Source organism: Sciurus vulgaris, assembly GCF_902686455.1.
Source record: "Sciurus vulgaris genome assembly, chromosome: 18".
In the NCBI taxonomy this organism is placed as follows: domain Eukaryota; kingdom Metazoa; phylum Chordata; class Mammalia; order Rodentia; family Sciuridae; genus Sciurus; species Sciurus vulgaris.
Window position 1 is genome coordinate 33019353 of NC_136479.1, and position 20059 is coordinate 33039411.

The following is a 20059-nucleotide window of genomic DNA, read 5'->3' on the forward strand; positions in this document are numbered from 1 at the left end:
AACTTCTGCAGTTGCTCTCCAGTTACCTCTCCTTTCCAACCAGTTCTAAAACGTTGTTCCTCGACTCCCAGTGGACTCTCTTCAACTTCCACACCCAACCCAACCCCCCAGTCTGGCCCCTCAAGTGGCTCTCACTGAGGTCTCTCATTAAGTCCCAAATCCCTTACCCGGGAGTGGATGGAGACATTCTTCCTATGGAGACTCCCACCATGCATGATGGAGGGGGAGGCGTGGGGAACCCTGACCGGATTCTCCCCAGAAGTGACCCTGTCGATGACTCTGGGTGTGACCATCTGGTCCCACCTCTACACCTACCTACAGACTGTTGAGCAGCACTTAAATGTCCTGAGACCTGCATCATTTGGCAATTTCCTTTTGGGAACATCGCAGAGCATATTTACACAAGATCTGTCCCTTGACGTGGCCTCTTAATGCAAACAGAGAGGTGGAAAAGAGGGTGTAGGAGGTGGGAGCTGGTAAATGTTTTGTTTGTTTTGCTTTTATAAGCAGGGGTACAAGCCGGGCGTAGTGGCGCACACCTGTGATCCCAGCAGCTCGGGAGGCGGAGGCTGGAGGATCACAAGCTCAAAGCCAGCCTCAGTGTATTAGATGGATACTGCCTCCAAATAAACAATAGAAAGGACTGGAGGACAGGAGCGGTGGCACACACCTGTAATCCCAGTGGCTCAGGAGGCTGAGGCAAGAGGATCGCGAGTTCAAAGCCAGCCTCCAGCAATTTAGTGAGGCACTAAGCAACTCAGTGAGACCCTGTCTCTAAATAAAATACAAAATAGGGCTGGGGATGTGGCTCAGTGGTCCAATGCCCCTGAGTTCAATCCCTGGTACCCACACCCCGCTGCCCAAAAAAAAGGGCTGGGGATGAAGTTCAGGGGTAGAGCACCCCTGAGTTCAATCCCCAGTACTACCAAAAAAAAAATGTACAACAGAACTACACAAAGATAATATAAGGAGTGCACCCTAAACTAATAATAAAAAACACAGCATATTAAAAACATAAAGCAGTAACAGGCATTTAGTATCATCATCAACTATCGGGTACTGTATAGAATTGCATGTGCTATACAGTCTATTTGTTTATAGCAGCATCACAGCAAACTTGCAGTAATATGCTGTGTTGAGAATTAGTCTGTTACCATGGCTACACCATCACTAGGTGACAGGAATTTTTCAGGTCTGTGATAACCTTACAGGATCACCATCATATATACTACCTTTCATTGGTTGAAATGTCCTTACATGGGGCATGACTGTGTATATACACACACAGGCCCCCAGGCTGATTTAGGACTTTATATAAATGGGGTCATTTCACACATTTTTTTCTGGGACTCTCCTCTTACACTTATTAATGTTCTTTATACCTTAAGAATATACAGATTTGCTACTGTTCCTTCTTTAAAAGAAAAGTCAGGGGCTGGGGAGATAGCTCAGCTGGTAGAGTGCTCGCCTCGCAAGCACAAGGCTCTGAGTTTGATCCCCAGTACCAAAAAAAAAAAAAAAAAAAAAAAAAAAAAAAAGAAATGTCAGGAATAGACTTTAATAAACAGTGTCATATTACCAAATAATATTATCAAGCAATACTTTTTTTTTTTTTTTTGGTGCTGGGGATTGAACTCAGGGCCTTGTGCATGTAGGCAAGCATTCTACCAACTGAGCTATATCCCTAGCCCTTAAGTGATACTTTAAAAAAATTATTTATGAGCTGGGTGCGGTGGCGCACGCCTGTCATCCCAACGGCTGGGGAGGCTAAGGCAGGAGGATCAAGAGTTCAAAACCAGCCTCAGCAAGACCCTAAGCAATTCAGTGAGACCCTGTCTCTAAATAAAATACAAAAGTAGGCCTGGGAATGTGGGTCTGTGATCAAGTGCCCCTGAGTTCAATCCCTGGTACCTGCTGTAAAAAATTATGAATCATAGTAAAATACACGTAAGATAAAATGTAGCATCTTAAGCAATTGCATGGTATTGAGGACATTCACATTGTCCTGCAGCCATCGCTGTCTCTGTTCATCTTGCAAAACTCATTAAACACTAACTCCCCACTTCCTCACTCCAGCTCCTGGAAACCACTATTGCATTTTCTAGATCTATGTGAATGGCTATTCTAGGTACCTCCTGTAAGTGGAATAATACAGCATTTATCCTTTGCAGGCTGTCTTATTTCATAAGCATAATGTCCTCATGTTATAGCATGTGTCAGAATTTATTTATTTCTTTATTTGTTTGTTTATTTGTGGTGCTGGGGATGGAATCCAGGGCCTAGCAAGGACGCTACCACTGAGCCACACCCCAGCCCGCCTTTTTTTTTTTTTTTTTGAACCAGATACCCAGGGGAGCTTAACCATTGAGCCACATTTCCAGCCCTTTTTTCCCTTTTTATTTTTATTTCAAGATAGGGTCTTGCTAAGTTGCCTAGGCCCTCACCTCGTTGCTGAGGCTGGCTTTGAACTTGAGATCCTCCTGCTTCAGCCTCCGAGTCGCTGGGATTACAGATGTGTGCCACTGCACCTGGCTCCACCCTTTCTTTTTAAGACTAATTCTATTTGCGTGTGTGTGTGTGTGTGTGTGTGTGTATACACCACATTTTATTTATCCATTCATCTGTTGTTGGACCCCTTGTGTTCTTTCCATGTTTTGGATATTATGATTACTGCTGCTAAAAACATGTGTATAAACATCTGTTCCATGTCCTGCTTTCAGTTTCTTTGAATATATACCTAGTTGAATTTCTTTATCATACAGCAATTCTGTTTTTAATATTGTGAGGAACACCTTTTTTAAAATACCTGCATTATGTCTTAATATGAACCAGTCACATATCAACTGATAAATATTAAGTCATCTTAATGATACTTTTTCCCATTGTGAACAACGCTGCAGTTAACATCTTGAAGGCATGTCCATGTTTGCACAAGTGTACGTGCTCTTCTGTGGGAAGATTCCTAAAATGGGAATGTTAGGTCAGAGATGTGCACACATTTGAGGAGTCTGTCTTTACACACCTGTAATCCCATCTACTCAGGAGGCTGAGGCAGGAGGATTACTTAAACCTGGAGTTTAGCTACAACTTAGACAACATAGTAAGACCCAGCCTCGAAAACATAAACCAGGAGCAACTGCGCATACTGGCTCAGAAGGCTGAGGTAGGAGGACTGCAAGTTCAAAGTCAGCCTCAGCAATTTATTGAGACCCTAAGCAACTTTGCAAGACCTGTTTCTAAATTAAACAAAATTTAAAAAGGTCTGAGGATGTGGATCAGTGATTATGTGCTCCTGGGTTCAATCCCTGGTACCAAACCAACAAAAACCAATTTATGGCCAGGTGCGGTGGTACACACCTATAATCCCAGCGGCTTGGAAGGCTGAGGCAGGAGGATCATGAATTCAGAAGTTAGCCTCAGCAATGGCAAGGCACTTAGCAATTCAGTGAGACCTTCTAAATAAAATAACAAAATAGGGCTGGGGATGCGGCTCAGTGGTTGAGCGTCCCTGAGTTCAACCTCCATTACCAAAATAACAAAGAAACAAACAAACAAAAAAATCAACTTATGCACATTTTAAAGTTTAATAGTCAAATTACCTCCTAAGACGTTTTCCCCACAAGATACACATTTGTTTGTTTCCTTTTGCTGTGCTGGGGACCGAACCCGGGGTCTTGAGCATGCTGCGCAAATGCCCTACTCACTGAGCTCCCCGACCCCAGCCCGCTGACACCTGGCTTGCTCATCTCCATATTTGCCTGTGTCTACCTGCATCCTGTCCAGTACTCTGCACTATCCATCTCTTAAATTTCTGTCAGCGTGACAGTCATAGGTGTTAACTCTCCAGCCTGCCCCTATTCGCTACCACGAAAGCAGGTGTTTTCCCAGTTGGTGGTTTTGTTTACTGTGTCCCTTAGTCCTAGTGAAGCAGGACATCTTTTCAAATATCTGTCGGCTGTCTGAATTTCCTCCCCTGTGATCATCTTCTGCTGTTCTTTGTGCACCGCCATTTCCCGTCCTCCCTTTTCCTGGACTCTCTGGGGACCTTTGCCCCCGTTGCCAGTTATAGAATTTTAGGTTTGAAATGCTTTTCTGTGGAATTCTGCAGACAATGTTCAGCCGCCTTTTAGAATCTGTGGTTGCTATTGAAAAGTCCAATGCCATGCTGATTCCTGATCCTTAGTAGGTGACCTGCTCTTTTCCGGCTGGAAGTCTTTCGGATCTTCCCTTCGCCCTATACTCTAAAATTTCCCAATGTACCCTCTCCTGGGTCTCTGCATTCATCCTACTTAGGCACCTTTTAATCTAGGGACTTGAGTATTTCACTGGCGGGACATTTTCTGGGTGTTTTTCTTTTCCTTTGTTCTCGCTTTTTGAACTATTTTTGTTGGATGGGGAGACTTCTCAGATTCTTCCTCCAAGATTCTCTTCTTTCTTTACCTCTTATTTTCCTTTGATTTCAATTTATCACTCTTCTATTGGATTTTTAATTTCAACTTGTAACTTTAATTTCTCAGGGCTTTCTCTTGTTTTCTGTTGTCGGTTTTTCACGGCTTCCTCCGAATGCCAAGGGAGGAGGGCCAGGGGGTGTCAGAGTGGCCTGGTCTCCTCACTGTGCCCTTCCTCTCTCCCCTGAGGGCAGCCTCTGAGGTCCCTTATGGCTCCTCCAGTTTGGACTCTGGTGTTGCTGGCGGGGGCTGCCTGGGGCCAGGGTCCCTTGCTCGCCCCTGTCTGGTAAGCTGGGCTCAGAGGTGGGTGATGAGCCAAGGGGCGGTTGGGGTGGCTCTGAGGAACCCTGAAGGGGCAGGCAGAGGCCTGGGAGGGAGGCAGGGAGCCTGATGGGATGGGGAGAGGTTAACCTATGAACCGAAGAGCACCGATCCTTTAGCCCCAGAGCCAGGAACTGGGGAGAAACTAAGGAGGGTACAGAGCAGGGGAGACAGATCGAGCCGGGAGAGGACAGGCAAGTCAGGCCCTCTGAAGTCAGACAGAACTCAGAGTAGGCCCAGACGACAGGTGAGACTTCAAATGGAAGGCCTCAAGAAGTCATGATTGGTGCTGTGTGTGGTGGTACATGTCTGTAACCCCAGTGGCTCAGGAGGCTGAGGCAGGAGGATCACAATTTTGAGGCCAGCCTCAGCAGCTTAGCGAGGTCCTAAGCAACTTAGCAAGACCCTGTTTCTAAATAAAAAATAGAAAGGGCTGGGGATGTGGCTCAATGATTAAGCACCCCTGGGTTCAATCCCTGGTACCGGGAGGAAAAAAAGAAGATGGCTGATGTGGTGTCGGGGCTTATGGTGGGGGCGGAGAGGTGGGGTTTGAACAAGCTGTACTTGAACAAAGAAAAGAGGGCTATTCTATGTGGGGCAGGGTCCTCTCTGTGCAATGGGTAAGATTAGGAGGAAGGATCAGGGAGCATCTTTGTTGCCCAATTAAAATATATATATATATATATATATATATATAGAGAGAGAGAGAGAGAGAGAGAGAGAGAGAGAGAGAGAGAGAGAGAGAGAGACCTCAGCCCAAAGGAAGGAGACCTCAGGGTGAAACCCAGACACTGTGTGAGCTTTCCCATACACGGGAGCCTGGTCTGCCCCCAGCGGGACACATAACAGCAGGTGACCTCGGGGGTGAGAGAGCCAGCTGGGATGGGAGGAGCTAGAGGAGGCCTGATTTTTAGGAGATGGAGAAGAGGGGAAGAGGCTGTGGGTGACCTTCCCGAAATCTTAAAGAAGAAAATACACATAAACACTGACAAGCCACAGGGAAAAAGAGGAAAAAAAAATCCCTAAATGACCCCTCCGCGAACTCACGAGTCTTCTAATTCTCAATAACGACAAGAGTGATATTTTTGCTTTTTCCAAATCAATCCCAAGGACACAGAAGCCCCTGGATTTGAATTCGGTTTCTCACCGCAGCCCAAGGGACAACTGTGAGTTGGAACCCGGATGACCCAGGCCTCCTCTCCCTCCCCAGGACTGAATGCCCGTCACTAGCTCAGGGGTGGCCGCCTGGGGCGTCCTCGGGGCAGGGTGATGGAGTAAACATGGGGCAAATGAGCACAGGGCCGCGCTGGACGACAGAGGGCAGAAGGAACCGTGGAGAAGCAGAGTCCAGCCTGCCTGCAAGAGCCTCCATTTATGACCTTCGACCCTGTGGTTTTGCCCACCCCATTCCCCAGCCCTGAATTTCTCCCGGAAGAGATGTCTTCCAAATCTGTGCTTTGGACCCCCAATCTTAATGACAGCCTTCTCTAAGTTTAGTGACCCTGCTGACCTCCATCTCCCCGTGGCGCTGTGGTCTGGCCCCTGCCCTCTGCCCTCTGCCCTCTGCCCTCTCTGAGGCCTCACAGAGGCTCTTTCTCCCCAGCCGTTCTCTCCCAGTGTGACTTTGAGGATAGCTCCAAACCCCTGTGTGACTGGTCCCAAGAGTTCACCGATGATGGGGACTGGACTCGAGCAAATGGTCCCTCCCCATCTGGCACCACAGGACCCCCCGGGGGGTACCCTAATGGAGGTGAGGGGGCGTGTGGGAAAGCCTCAGATTTAGGGAGTGCAGATGGGGGGGCAGCAGGAGGTGGGCATGGGCCCAGATGCATGAAGGGAGAGGCTGCTGCTGGGGTCTCTGGCACACCTGGGATCTGAGCAGGGGTGGGTGGGAAGCCTTGGGGATCCAAGGCTTCAGCATCCTGGGCTCCGCCTCCCCCAGAGGGCTACTACCTGCACATGGATTCCAACAACTTCCGTCAGGGCGGAGTGGCCCGCCTGCGCAGCCCCGACCTCTGGGAGCCAGGCCCGTTCTGCGTGCGCTTCGCCTACCACATGTTCGGGCTGTCCTGGGGCTCCTGGCTCCGGCTGCTGCTGTTCATGGGCAAACAGAGCAACCGCCCCAAATTGCTCTGGAAGCACACAAATACCCAGAGCCCGTCCTGGATACCCACCTCTGTCGCCGTGCCCGCAGGACTCAACCTGCCTAGCTGGGTGAGGCCGAGGGAAGACCCAAGGGCCATCTGTGGGGGCAGAGGGGGTGCCATGGGTGTTGGAGGGCCCAGAGGGCGGGCTGTGGCAAGGAGGGGGTGTGGGGTCCCATCCATCTGAACTCAGGGAAATCAGGAGTTAAAGGCAAAGGGACAGGAGGCCTGGCCAAGAGACTCACAGAATCAGGGGTTGCCTGTCTCCCCTCCTGCAGTTAACATTTGAGGGGATGAGGGGCAACACTCCCTACTTGGACATCTCTCTGGACGCCCTCGCTATCCATCGGGGAACCTGCAATCGGAGTGAGTCCCTCTTCCTCCCTCTCCCAGGCTTCTCTCTTCCTGGTCCCTGCAAATCTCTCCTGGCTCAGCACCCAGGACCCGGGTTTCTCACGAGCCAAGGGTGATGTCTTCCTTCTGCTCCCTCACCCCACACCTCTGATTCCCAAAGTAGCCAGGTGCTCTCCTAACGTGGAGTTGTGGGGCTACCTCGTCTAGAGTGACCAACCAGCCTGGCTTTCCCTGGGCTGTCCCCATCTTAGCACTGAAAGTCCTGCACCTTAGAAAGCCCTCCCTTCCAAGAAAACCTGGACATAAGGTTACCACCATGATCCAAGCAGTATTAGCCCTCTCAACTGACAGTAGAGGTTGGAGGGGAGAACATTCAAGAAAAGGAAAATTCCAGAAGCTGGGTGAAAGGAATCAACACTCATTAAGCACAGGGACTAAGGAAATGGTCCACGCTCGTGATCTAATTGACAACTCCAGGAGGCAGATGGGCACTGTCATTCCCAGTTTATAGATGAGAAAACTGAGGCTTGGACAGGTTAACTTACCTGTGTCAGGATCACGACCCATAGGCGAGGGGCCGAGTCTGGCTGGAAAGCCTGCATGGCTCATCATAGGACTGAGACTGGAACTCAGAATTCAGACTCCAGCCTGAGGCCTCCCTTTCTGAACTGCCTCCTTTCTCTACCTTCAGTCTGCATGATGCAAATGTGCAGTTTTGACACTCTAAATGATCTCTGTGGCTGGAGCTGGATCCCTTCTGCTTCTGGGGCCAAGTGGACACAGAAGAAGGGGTCATCAGGGAAGCAGGACGTGGGACCTAATGATGACTTTTCCAGTCCTGGGAGTGAGTACTGGTTATGCTTCCGTCCTTGGGCTTTCTGGGCTCTCGCGACCTCTGCACACCCTAAAATAACTGCCTTGGGACCCTCTAGGTGAACCCAGGCAGCCTCAAGCCTCAGGTTTCACAGTAAGAAGTATGCTCCGAGCACCCCAGCCTTCCCCACTAGCTCCATCTGGTGGATCCAGCATAGCCTGCTCTCACCTCCTTTCCTGGCACCTTTCATTCCTTCATTCATTCACTCCATATTTACTGAGCACCTACAATGTGCCCGGCAGTGTCTTGGTCCTTGAAAATTAGTATGCAAAACAGAGAGGGAGTGGTGTTGGTGGGGAAAGGGGAGAGAGTTATCAAAACAAAGAAGTAAATTACATAGTTATGGTGTGACAAGTGCTTTGGGAAAAGTAAGTTGAATAAGGGAAGGAATTAGAAGTTCAAGGGTAGGAAAGTTGTGAATTTTAACTAGGGTGACCTGGATAGGTCTCAACAGGTCACAGTTGAACACACTTGAAAGAGTTAAGGGAATGAGGCATGAAAATATTGGGAGTGTGGAAGAACATTCCAGGCAGAGGAGCCAGCCATGCAAAGGCCCTGAGGTATCCCAGGCCAAGGGGGAAGAAGGGATTTGGAGTAGTGGGATGAGCTCAGATCACAGGAAGGGCAGATCATGTGGAGCCTCGAAGGCCATTGTCAGGACTGTGGCCTTTATTCCGTGTAATGGGGAGCCTTTGCAGGATTTGGAGCAATGGCGTGACTTGATCTGATTTTATTTATTTCTGTAGTGCTGGGGATGGAACCCAGGGCCTCTCACACTCTAGACAAACGCTCGACCACTAAGCTACAGCCTGGTCCCCTCACTTTGTGTTGAGAAGCCACTGAAGAGAACCCACAAGGGTAGCCAACCCAGGACATTGAGGCTTGAGCAGGAATCCAGCAACACAGTCTTCCTGTTTTCCATCCATCGCTATATCATGCTTCTTTTCCCATCACCTCTCTGTTCTCTTGCCTGGGTTTTTTCTCCCTCTTTCTGCTGTTCACTCCTTCCTTTTCTCTCCCCTCTCATCTCCTCCCTCAATCTTCTCCACACAGTCCACATTTCCCAGCCCTCAGGACCCAGCTTCATAGGTCAAACAGAGATGATGGGCCCTCATTTCCTTTCTGAGTCTACGCTTCTTGTTTCTTCTCAGTCCCTTCCTTCCTTCCGCCTGATCATTTCCACATTTTCTTTTCTTCTCCACCTTTCCCTCATCCAGCTTCCTAAGTGTCCACTCCAAGTCCTCGTTCCTCAGATCTCTTCTTGCTGCCTGAAGCTTGCCTTCTAGACAGATCTTGAGAATCCCTCACTCGCATCTTCATCGAAGTCCTTGGAGGGTCCCCCTGCCAGTTCGCCTTTGCATCCCTCAGCACTTGGGCAGTTTCAATAAGCGCTGATTGGTTTTCTTTTAGTTCTATTTCTCTTCCATCTTGCCTGTTTCCATATAGATAGAGTATAGATATATTTTATTTCTTTTTCTTTATTTACATTTTTTGGTATGAGGGTGCTTTGCAACTGAGCCACGTCCCCCCGCCCCCCTTTTTTTTTTTAAGGCAGGGTCTCAGTTGCTGAGGCTGGCTTTGAACTCGAGATCCTCCTGCCTTCCGCTTCCCGAGCGTGCACGACCCACCTGGCTTCTCTCTTTCTCTTTTTAAATTTCTTCTCCTCTCCCGTTTCTCTTGGCTCCTTGCTTTCTCATTCAGTTCTGCCATTCCCTTTCCTTAAAGTTGTTTCCTTTCTTTTCTCCTCTCTCCCTCCCCAGCCTCTTCCCTCCACTTGAGCCTCCTCCTCTGCCTCCCCCAAGCCCGCGCGCCTTGCCTAGCCCGGGGGCACCCGCGCTCACCCAGGTGGAGGCAGTGGGACCGTGATGAACGCATGCGCGGTCCGCACGCGTCTACCGCCGCTTCCCTCTCCCCGCTGCTAGTTGCGTCACGGAGTGAAGTCCAGGCTGATTGGCTGCCTGAGTTGGCAGCGGAGGGGCGTGGGGTGGGGACCTGCCTGCCCTGCGGCCTCAGACTAGCCTTTTCCCCAACTTGTGCTGATCCGCTGCGTAAAAGAGGGCGCAAGCAGTCAGCACCCCCAGGACGGGATTTCAGAGGTTGCTTCTGGGAGGGTGCCCGTGTTTCCTCTGGCAACACCACGTCCTTACCTAGTCCAAGCACTCCAGGGAGGGTTCGAGGCCTCAGCCAGTCGTGACGCGGGTGTGGGCCCACCTCAGCGCTGCCTGATTCCGGTGGCTGTTAGGGTTCCCCAGGACCAAGTCTCATCTCACGTGGGGTCCTACTACTCCTGCGTCATATCCACTTCAACACCAACCATCCTACCTTATAGGCCTTTTCTTTCACAGGTGGCTTCTACATGCTACTGGACCCCAAAAATGCAAAGCCGGGACAGAAATCTTCCCTCCTGAGTCCCCCGAGCCGCTCCACCGGCTGTCTGACCCTTTCTTTCTACTACATCCTGCGGAACCGGTCTCCTGGCGCAGCCCTCCTGGTCTACGCTTCGGTCTTGGGTTAGCGGGGGCAATGAATTTGTACCAACCTGGATCATCTCCGAGGGTTGGGTCGATGAGGCAATAAGGGGGAGGGGAGGAGGAATGTCTCAAGGTCTAGGGTATGTGGGAGATTTTCCATGAAGTGGAAATGAGAAGGACATTGGATTCTAGAAAAACAGATAAATGTGCCAGGAGAGGGAGAGATAATAGTTTGCATTTGGGGCGACATTGCTTAAATATTCTTTCTGCAACTCATCCTTCTGAGTCTAGATTTGAAGTCATTTCTCAGTCTCTCTAAACTCACTTCTCTCGCCTATTTTTCCATTGTAGGCAGCATCCGGAAACACACGCTTTTTTCAGGACAACCTGGACCCAACTGGCAACCTATTTCTGTCAATTATACAGGACCAGGACAGATACAGGTACAGAGGAGCAAGGGGTCAGGTCTTTGCACATGGTAGGTACCTGCAAAGCACCAGGAACAGAGGGTCTGGGTCTCTGAATGAAATAACATCAGATCTGGAGCCAGGCACGGTGGCCCATGCTGTAATCCCAGCAGCTAGGGAGGCTGAGGCAGGAGGATTGTGGGTTCAAAGCCAGCCTAAGCAAAAGTGAGGCACTAAGCAACTCAGTGAGACCCTGTCTCTAAGTAAAATTCACAGTAGGGCTGGGGCTGTGGCTCAGTGGCAGAGTGCTCCTGAGCTCGATCCCCAGTACCCACCCCCCTCCAAAAAAATGATCAGACCGAGCTTTGGACGGGTGAGAGTTTGTCCTGTGTACTTACTCCAGGTCCATTCTCTCTCTCTCTCTCTCTCTCTCTCTCTCTCTCTCTCTCTCTCTCTCTCTTTTCAGTTTGCTGTGGTGGGTGTGTTTGGAAAGATCCCAGAGCCAGCAATAGCAGTGGACGCAGTCAGCCTTGCTCCCTGTGGGGGTGAGCGCAGGGCCCTGGGAGGCCCCCTGGAATTGGGGATGGTAGGGACAGGGAACACTGCCCCAGTTTCTCAAACCTCCCTCTGGACCTACTAGACAGCTTTCCTCAGTGCGACTTTGAGGACGGAGCCCATCCCTTCTGTGACTGGACCCACACACCCGAAAATGGCGGACGCTGGTCCTGGGGAAGTAAAACTATTCTCAGCAACGTCAAAGGCCTTGTGGGTGAGTCCTCTTATCAAGGTGAAGAGATCGAGGACCTCTGAACTCCATGTAGTGCTGAATCTGCAGTTGATGGAGGACCTTGGAGGTGGTGAAGATCAACCAGCAGTGTTTATTGGGAAACTGCTGTGGGGCCCAGGGCTGAAGAGGTGACGGAGTAGACTCAGTTGAGGATGCTCATAACTGTGCGATTACTGAAATTCCCTAAGAAATCTAGACCTCCCGCTTCATTAAGTCTCAGCTTTCAAAACCTACTCTCTCGTATCTCAGCCAAGACATTTATGGGTGCTGCCAGCAATGGAGTCTGGGCTGCAGGTTTGGTTTTTCTGGGTTTTTTTTTTTGTTGTTGTTGTTTTTTTGTTTTTTGGCTTTTTTCTGTATTCTCCAATTAGAAATCCAAAGAGAGCAGGGAAAAAATGCCATCATGTGGGGCGTTTGGTTGCTTGCTCAGATGCCCACTGGGAAAGCCAGGAATCGCTACAGCAGCAAGTCCACTTGTCCTGGGTGGGCGTCTCATCTTGCCCGTTCCCCTCTTTTGCCCAGGCGATCATTTTGTCTACTTTGAGGCGGACAAGCTCTCCAAGGCGGGGCAGTCTGTCAGGTTGATGAGCCGGCCCTTCTGTGCCCCTGGGGATGTCTGTGTGCTGTTTTCTTACCACATGGCTGGCACTGGAGAGGGCTCTACACTCATACTCCTGCTGGGCAGCCCTGCCGGCAGTTCTCCTGTTTCTCTGTGGAACCGCGTTGGGTCTCAGAGCCCTGATTGGCTGAATGCTTCAGTCACCATCTCTTCAGGACGTCGACAGCCCATGCAGGTGAGAGGTGGAGAGTGGGCCCTGTGTGTGTCTGCGTGGTGCGTGGTAAGGGGTTCAGGGCTGGGTTTGGGACTGAGAAAAGGTGGAAAGGGAGCAGAGAAGAGATGAAGGAAGGGCCTGGGGTGGGTTGGACCATGGAGGGGCCAACAAGGTGACATTTTGGCAGAGGATGAGCCTGGCAGAGTTGTTTTCATTTGTCACTTCAGCTGATTTTTGAGGCTGTCCGGGGAAGCAACCCTGCTTTTATTGTTGCTGTGGGTTTCGTCGCGATCAATCAAGGTTCCTGTCCAGGTAAGATGAAACTCGAGGCCCCAGGAAGGGTGCCACCCCCTGGGATGACCACCTTGGGCTAGCAAGTCCTTTTGTGCCAAGGTCTCACACAGCGGATGTGGGTTTCTCTGTTCTTCCCACCTCTACTGTCCTCATACGGTCAGGATGCTTGTTTGAGTGAAGGTGTCTGACGCCATGATCTCTGGGGCTGCATCCAGAACTCCTCCCCTAGTGATCCTACTGGCAAGACCTGTAGCCGAGTCACTTTTCCGCCTCCTATTCATTTTTGTTTCCCGAACCTGGCACAATAGCAGGTGTATGTTGGGAGCGCTGTGTGTTGAGTGTTTGTTAAGTAGTGAAGTTGGGGGTTGGGAGTGGAAGGAGAGTGGGTCCTTCTGAGCCCACCCACTCCAGCTGGTGAGAAGGGAATGATGGCGTGGGGGGTGGTATGATTTTGAGTGAATTCCAAGGCTTTGTTTTGTTTGTAACAACAGTACCAACAGGACTTTCTACCACATCTCCGGCTTCATATACTGGATCATCTGGAACCACAGAGAAACCCACTGAAACCACGGTGGAGACCACCACCCCCACAGAGAAGCCCACTGAAACCACGGTGGAGACCACCACCCCCACAGAGAAACCCACTGAAACCACAGTGGAGACCACCACCCCCACAGAGAAACCCACTGAAACTACCGAAGAGACCACCACCCCCACAGAGGAACCCACCGAAACTACCGAAGAGACCACCACCCCCACAGAGGAACCCACTGAGGAGATCACCACTGCCACAGAGGAACCCACCGAAGCCACTGAAGAACCCACTGAGGAGACCACCACCCCCACAGAGGAACCCACTGAAACCACTGAGGAGACCACCACCCCCACAGAGGAACCCACTGAGGAGACCACCACCCCCACAGAGGAACCCACTGAACCCACTGAGGAGACTACCACCCCCACAGAGGAACCCACTGAACCCACTGAGGAGACCACCACCCCCACAGAGGAACCCACTGAGACCACAGAAAAGCCCACAGCTTGTACAGAAGAATCCTGCCCCAGTACATCTGAATTGCCCTCTGGACCCTCAGTCTTGCTGAAGCCTCCACACATTCACAAGACCACCACCACCCCGACCACCACCACCCCGACCACCACCACCCCGACCACCACCACCCCGACCACCACCACCCCGACCACCACCACCCCGACCACCACCACCCCGACCACCACCACCCCGACCACCACCACAACCTCTACCACCACCACCACCACCACTACCACTACCACCACCACCACCACCACCACCACTACCACCACCACCACCACCACAACCCCCAGAACTACCACAGGTACGTGGGGACGGAACCTGGGCCAAGGAGTTGAAAATAAGAGGCAGCGAGTAGGACAGTCAGGGAGAGGGATTCTTCCTGTGGAAAAACTGCCTTCTTAGCAGGAAGATGGGCTAGTCCCATCTCTCCAAAGATGGCAACTTCAGCAGAGTGCCCCCAGAGCCGGAGGGACACCGGGCAGGTGGGTGGAGGCGGGTGGGAACCAGCTCTTGGCTCTCTTCCTGTCCTCCTTGTGTTTAATGGGGGTGTAGTTTTTATGCCCTACAACTCACCCCCCACCCCACACACACATATTTTTTGGATGCTGGGAATTAAAACCTAGCACCTCATACCTGCTAAGCATACGCCCTACTACTGAGCTACATTCCTGGCCCCTCATCCTTTTAAAGTGTTTAATTTCATGCTTGGAACATATTCATAAGGTCGTGCAACTAGTCTTCCATTCTTTCTCTTTAAATTTTTTAAATTATAGATGGACACAGTACTTTTGTTTCATTGATTTATTTGTATGAAACCCGGTGCCTCCCACGCGCTAGGCAAGTGCTCCACTGCTGAACCACACCCCCAGCCCCCCGTATTCCATTCTTTTTTTTTTTTTTGTGGTGCTGGGGATCGAACCCAGGGCCTTGTGCTTGCAAGGCAAGCACTCTACCGACTAAGCTATCTCCCCAGACCAGTATTCCATTCTTATTCTAAACATTTTTTTTTTTTTTCTCATCCCAGAAAGAAACCCCATACCCTCTAGCTGTTACTCCTCATCCCCTCTTGCCAGTCCCTGATGACACGAATCTCCTTTCTGTATCCCTGGATCTGCCTGGCCTGGACATTTCACAAATGGAATCCTTTGTGGGCCTTTGTGCCTGGCTTTGTCACTGAGCACGATGTCCTCAAGGTCTATCCATGTCGTAGCTGCGTATTCCTTTTGCTGGTGGGACAACATGGGCCTACTTCTTAGAGGGGAACTTGAGTTCAGGGGTCGGGGTGAGACAGAAAAGCCCTGGGAACAACTCCAGAGTGAAGATTTGATGAGGCTGTGTTTTGCCTTTAGTGAAGTGCGCCCCAGGGTCCCACTATGAATCCTGTGCCTGCCCTGCATCCTGCGAGAACCCCAAACCCAACTGTGATGTGCTCTGCCAGCCAGGCTGTGTCTGTAACCCTGGCTTTTTGTTTAGTAACAACCAGTGCATCAATGCCTCTTCCTGCGATTGCTTCTATGGCAACAGCTACTACAAGGTAAGTCCCCAAGATGCCGATTCCCCCGAGGGAGACTGATGGCGGAACACCTGGGTCCTCCCTGCCTCTGTGCCCCCCGCCGCCAGGAGATGAACTTGGATCCTCCCGAGGGGTCAGCTCAGAGCCGCGGCTACACAGTGGCAGAGTCCTTCATTCGACTTGTGTTTTGTTGTTATTTTGGTTTTGTGGTGCTAGCAATCAAACTCAGGGCCTCACTCAAGCGAGGCAATTGCTTCACCACCAACCTACACCCCCGGCCCTCGCCTGTGGTTTCTGATGATCCTCTCTGTTCATATCATAAATCTTGGGGAAGGGCCCATTTGGGCACACTGTGATGCTAGGCTGTGCTGATCCCCAGCAACAACAAAAATACACGGCAAGAGTTCTAGAATTCTCTTCTGCCAAAGAAACTTGCAAATCCTGAAATCTCAATAGACTCAAAAGACAGAAGCTGCTAACTGTTCTCGCCTCCCTGAATTGAGGGTCTGGCTTGGGAGACGGCTTAGAATAAAGCTCTGGAGGGAACATGCGGTGGGCCAGAGCTGTTCGGTAGGAATGGCACATGGGTCATTTTATGGAGCCACCATGAGAAAGCGTATGGGATGGGGCTGGTGGTGTAGCTCAGTGGCAGCACACACAAGGCCCTGGGTTTGAGCCCCAGCACCATTGGCAGGGGGAAAAAAAAGCATAAAGGAATTTTTTTTTTTTTTTTTTTGCAGTGCTGGGGATTGAACCCAGGGCCTTGTGCATGTTGGCAAGCACTTTACCAGTTGAGCTGTATCCCCAGCCCAGGGAAATTTCTAAAAATAAATTTAAAAGGAAAAGCCCACAGAAAAAGATGAGATTCCTTCCAATAGGCTATAGTCATCCCTTGGTATCCAGGACAGACTTGGTCCAAGACAGTTCCAAAACCTGCCCATGTCAAGTTCCTGATACGAATGGCATAGCATTTACAAACCAGTGCACATCCTCCTGGGCTGTTTGAATCATCTCTAGGTTATTTATAATACTTGACGCAATGTAAATGCTATGTAAATAGTTGCTAGAAGATATTGTTTAAGCAACAATGACAAGAAGAAAAAAGTCTGAACCCATTCAGTACAGATGCAATTTTTTTTTTTTAAATGACCTTTCATGCTCTGTTAGTTGCAAATGCAGTTGCGAACCTCTAGATATGGAGGGCTTCCTGTACACAGTTCCAAGTATTACCAGTACAGTGCTTAATCAATGAAGAATTTACTAGGGCTGGGGTATGTGTTTTTTTTTTTTTTTTTGCAGTGCTGGGAATCGAACCCAAGGCCAGGCAAGCACTCTACCAACTGAGCCATATCCCCAGTCCTGGGGTGTGGTTTAATGGGAGGGCACATGCTTATATGTACAGGACCCTGACATTGACCCCTGCCCTGGGGGGGGAAGAATTATTGATGAGATGGTGGATATTAGTTCCCCCCACCCCCATGCGAAATCTTCAAAATCCAGTGTCTGTTTTACACCGGCAGCATATGTCAGGGTGGACTGGCCATGTTTCCAGAGCTCAGTAGCCACGTGACTGGCAGGTCTAGAGCCAGGCCAAGCAGAGCTTGCACCCAGACTCCAGCGTTTGTTCCCTGGGCGACCTCGGGCAAATTTACCTCTTTAAACCTGTTTCCATATCTATAAAAGTGTGCACCATAAGATTGTCGTGACGATGCAATTAGATCCTGACACATGCAAATTACTTAGTAAACGGTCATTATTATTATTACTAACAATTCATGATAAATATCCCATGCAGCCTGTTAATTAAAGTGCATTAAGCTGCTCATTCATGCCTGGTGCTTCCTCTCCGCTCCAGGTGTTCTTCCCGTTGGCGTCAGAGCTCCACTCAGTTCTCTCTCCAGGAGCTGCTTTCTCCTGGGGCCCCCTAAGTCAGTGATAGGACTAGGTTCAGTGGCGGCCTGGGCAGAAAGATCATCATGACCATCAGCATCAAGTGTCTCTGTTCTCTGCCCCTGGAGGGCATGGATGCATTCAGCAAGTGTCCATTATTTAGAGCTTTCTACCCACCTGGCATTGGAGTCACCGTGAACAGGGCAAGCTCCCTGTCCTTCTAACGCTCTCACATTTAGAGGGACATTGGGCCTTGGTTGACTCTTCTGCTCAGCAACTATTTATTTATTATTAATTTGGGGGAGGGTACTGGATATTTAACCCAGGGGTACTTTACCATTGAGCTACATCCCCAGCCTTTTTGCTTTTTGTTTTGAGACAGGGTTGCTTAGGGCCTTGCTTAAGTTGCTGAGGCTGGCTTTGAATTTGCAATCCTCCTGTCTCAGCCTCCTGAGCTTCTGGGATTAAAGGCATGCACCCCTACACCTGGCTTAGCAAGTATTTATTGAATGAGGGTTTCTATTGTGAACACACATTTGGGGGCCAAAATGGTGTGTAAAGACAGACATAGTCCCCACCTGGGGCACTTATAATTGAACAATCACAAAAGAAATATAAAAGCACAACTGTGGGAAGTCCTTGGAAGAAAGGTCCCCAGAGATGTGAGGATGACCTAATCAGGGAGTCTGGGAAATCTTTCTTAGAAAGCTGTTCTTGAGCTGAACTCTGTTGGTTGTAGAAGAATGAATTTGAAAGACAGGGAGGGTTAACAGGGTGGTACACGCCTGTAATTCCAGCCACTTGGGAGGCTGGGAGGATCACAAGTTCAAACCAGCCTCAGCAACTTAGCAGGACCCTGTCTCAAAATAAAAAATTAAAGGGCTGGGTAGCTCAGTAGTTGAGCACCCTGAACTCAATCCCCAGTGCTACACACACACACACACACACACACACACACACACAAACACACACAAGATGGAGAAGGAGAAGGAAGAGGAAAGTTAGAGAGGGAAGAGCCTTCCAGGATGGGAGAACAGCACATGCAAATGTCCTGTGGTGGGAAGAGGGAGTGCGAGCAAGTTTAGTTCTGAACGTTGTTGGGGTAAGGTGGAGAAGGTAGAGTCTCTAAGAGCCATGACTCTGGATCCCTTGCTCACAGGTTGGACAAGAGTGGTTCAGCCCCAACTGCACAGAAAGTTGCCGATGTCATCCTGGCAGCCGTTTGGAGTGCCAGATCTCTGAGTGCGGTTCACACACGGTGTGCCAGCTGAAGGATGGCCAGTATGGATGCCACCCCTATGGTGAGTTCCTCCCTGCATGCTGTCAGAATGAGTGTGACACCGAGATCCCAAGTTCTCTCTGGAGCAGAGGAGCTGGGGTGTGTCACCAGATGGGAGGTCTGGGGTGTGGGGTCCAGCCTGGCCGGGCAGTCGAAGCAGCATCCTGGGTCCTGCTTTCTTCCCTCTGCAGGCACTTCCACCTGCATGGTCTATGGCGACCCTCATTATGTCACCTTTGACGAGAGGCACATCTACTTCTCAGGCAAATGCACCTATGTCTTGACTCAGCCCTGCAGAAATTCCTCAAGTAGGTCCTGAGGGCCTGAGTCAGAGGAGGGGCCCCAGGGGGCACAGAGGTGGCCAGCAGGGCAGGGCTGGGAGCCAGGGAGAGGAAGAAGCCATTGTGGAGCAAGGGCCTCTGCAAGGCAAGGGTGGAAGCCTCCACCCCAGCGCCAGGAGTCTCAGACCCAGGCTCCTGGGGAAAAGGCAGTGTGGCCAGCGCTTATGGAGGGCCCAGTGACACAGTGGCAGTCACTGTTGAAGAGACCACTGAAGGAGCCCAGACAGCCGGGGGGTCACGGCACACAAGGAACCCGCAGGGGCGCAGACTGTTCTGCGGAGAATGGACTCAGGCACCTCCAGAAGGGGGCGTGGCGTGTTTCACCCACGGCCCAGGCCTCGCACCGCAGCTGACCAGCTCCGTGTGGCTCAGTGGGAGGGTGGCTTGTCTAGCATGTGCGAGGCCCTGGGTTGGAAAAAGAAAAACAAAGCAAAGAAATGTTTACTGAGTGAGCCCTTTCCCCACCCAGACACATTCTTCAAGGTCTTAGCCAAGAATGAGGAATGGGGACCCAAAGGACTGACCTGCCTGAGCAAAGTCCACGTGATCCTGTCTGAGACCACGGTCACTCTGCTCAAGGGCAGACAAACACTGGTGAGCCCCATCCCCCACCCACCCCTGTTGGGGCAACTGGATCTGACCAAGGCCTGCTCCTCCTGGCCAGCCCTAGCAGGGAGGGGCTTAAAGAAAGCACGGATGGTGAAGCTCTAAGCTGCTGCGGTGGGAGAGGTTGTGAGGATGCTGTGAAGAACGGCATACCTTGCAGTTGTGGCTACAGGAAGTCTTGGGGTCCTCCTTGACCCCCTGATCAGTCTCTCTGCCCCTTCCTCCGCCAGGTTAAGGGTCGGCGAGTCACCCTCCCAGTCATGCCTTCTAAAGGCGTTGTTGTGCGTCCAAGTGGGCGATTTGTGAAACTGAAGACATCATTTGGTTTGCGTGTGAAATGGGATGGCCACCAGCAGCTGTTTGTGACTATGACCAGGTGAGGGAGCATCCCAGTCGGGCAGCCTGCCGGGGCTCTCCATCCACCTCCCTCTTCCTAGCTCCAGTGGTAGGCCTCCTTTCGGATGGGGAGACAGAAGGAAATGGTTTCCGCACCGTGGAATAAT

The 20059-nt window shown here is 50.7% G+C and overlaps 1 protein-coding gene across 1 annotated transcript in view; it reads left to right on the plus strand.

The window, feature by feature from the left end:
- Positions 1-4657: 4657 nt before the first annotated feature.
- Positions 4658-20059, plus strand: part of ZAN (zonadhesin) — a gene marked incomplete at its 5' end in the record, with an annotated part of 37583 nt that continues 22181 nt past the window's right edge. Inside the window, 18 exons of the mRNA XM_079121995.1 lie at positions 4658-4734; positions 5922-5935; positions 6373-6519; positions 6712-6983; positions 7192-7279; positions 7959-8111; positions 10487-10651; positions 10964-11055; positions 11486-11564; positions 11660-11788; positions 12329-12600; positions 12807-12891; positions 13365-14228; positions 15277-15461; positions 18490-18631; positions 18801-18917; positions 19420-19544; positions 19787-19932. Coding sequence (XP_078978121.1) covers positions 4658-4734; positions 5922-5935; positions 6373-6519; positions 6712-6983; positions 7192-7279; positions 7959-8111; positions 10487-10651; positions 10964-11055; positions 11486-11564; positions 11660-11788; positions 12329-12600; positions 12807-12891; positions 13365-14228; positions 15277-15461; positions 18490-18631; positions 18801-18917; positions 19420-19544; positions 19787-19932 — 3152 coding nt within the window. The remainder of the gene's footprint in view (positions 4735-5921; positions 5936-6372; positions 6520-6711; positions 6984-7191; positions 7280-7958; positions 8112-10486; positions 10652-10963; positions 11056-11485; positions 11565-11659; positions 11789-12328; positions 12601-12806; positions 12892-13364; positions 14229-15276; positions 15462-18489; positions 18632-18800; positions 18918-19419; positions 19545-19786; positions 19933-20059) is intronic.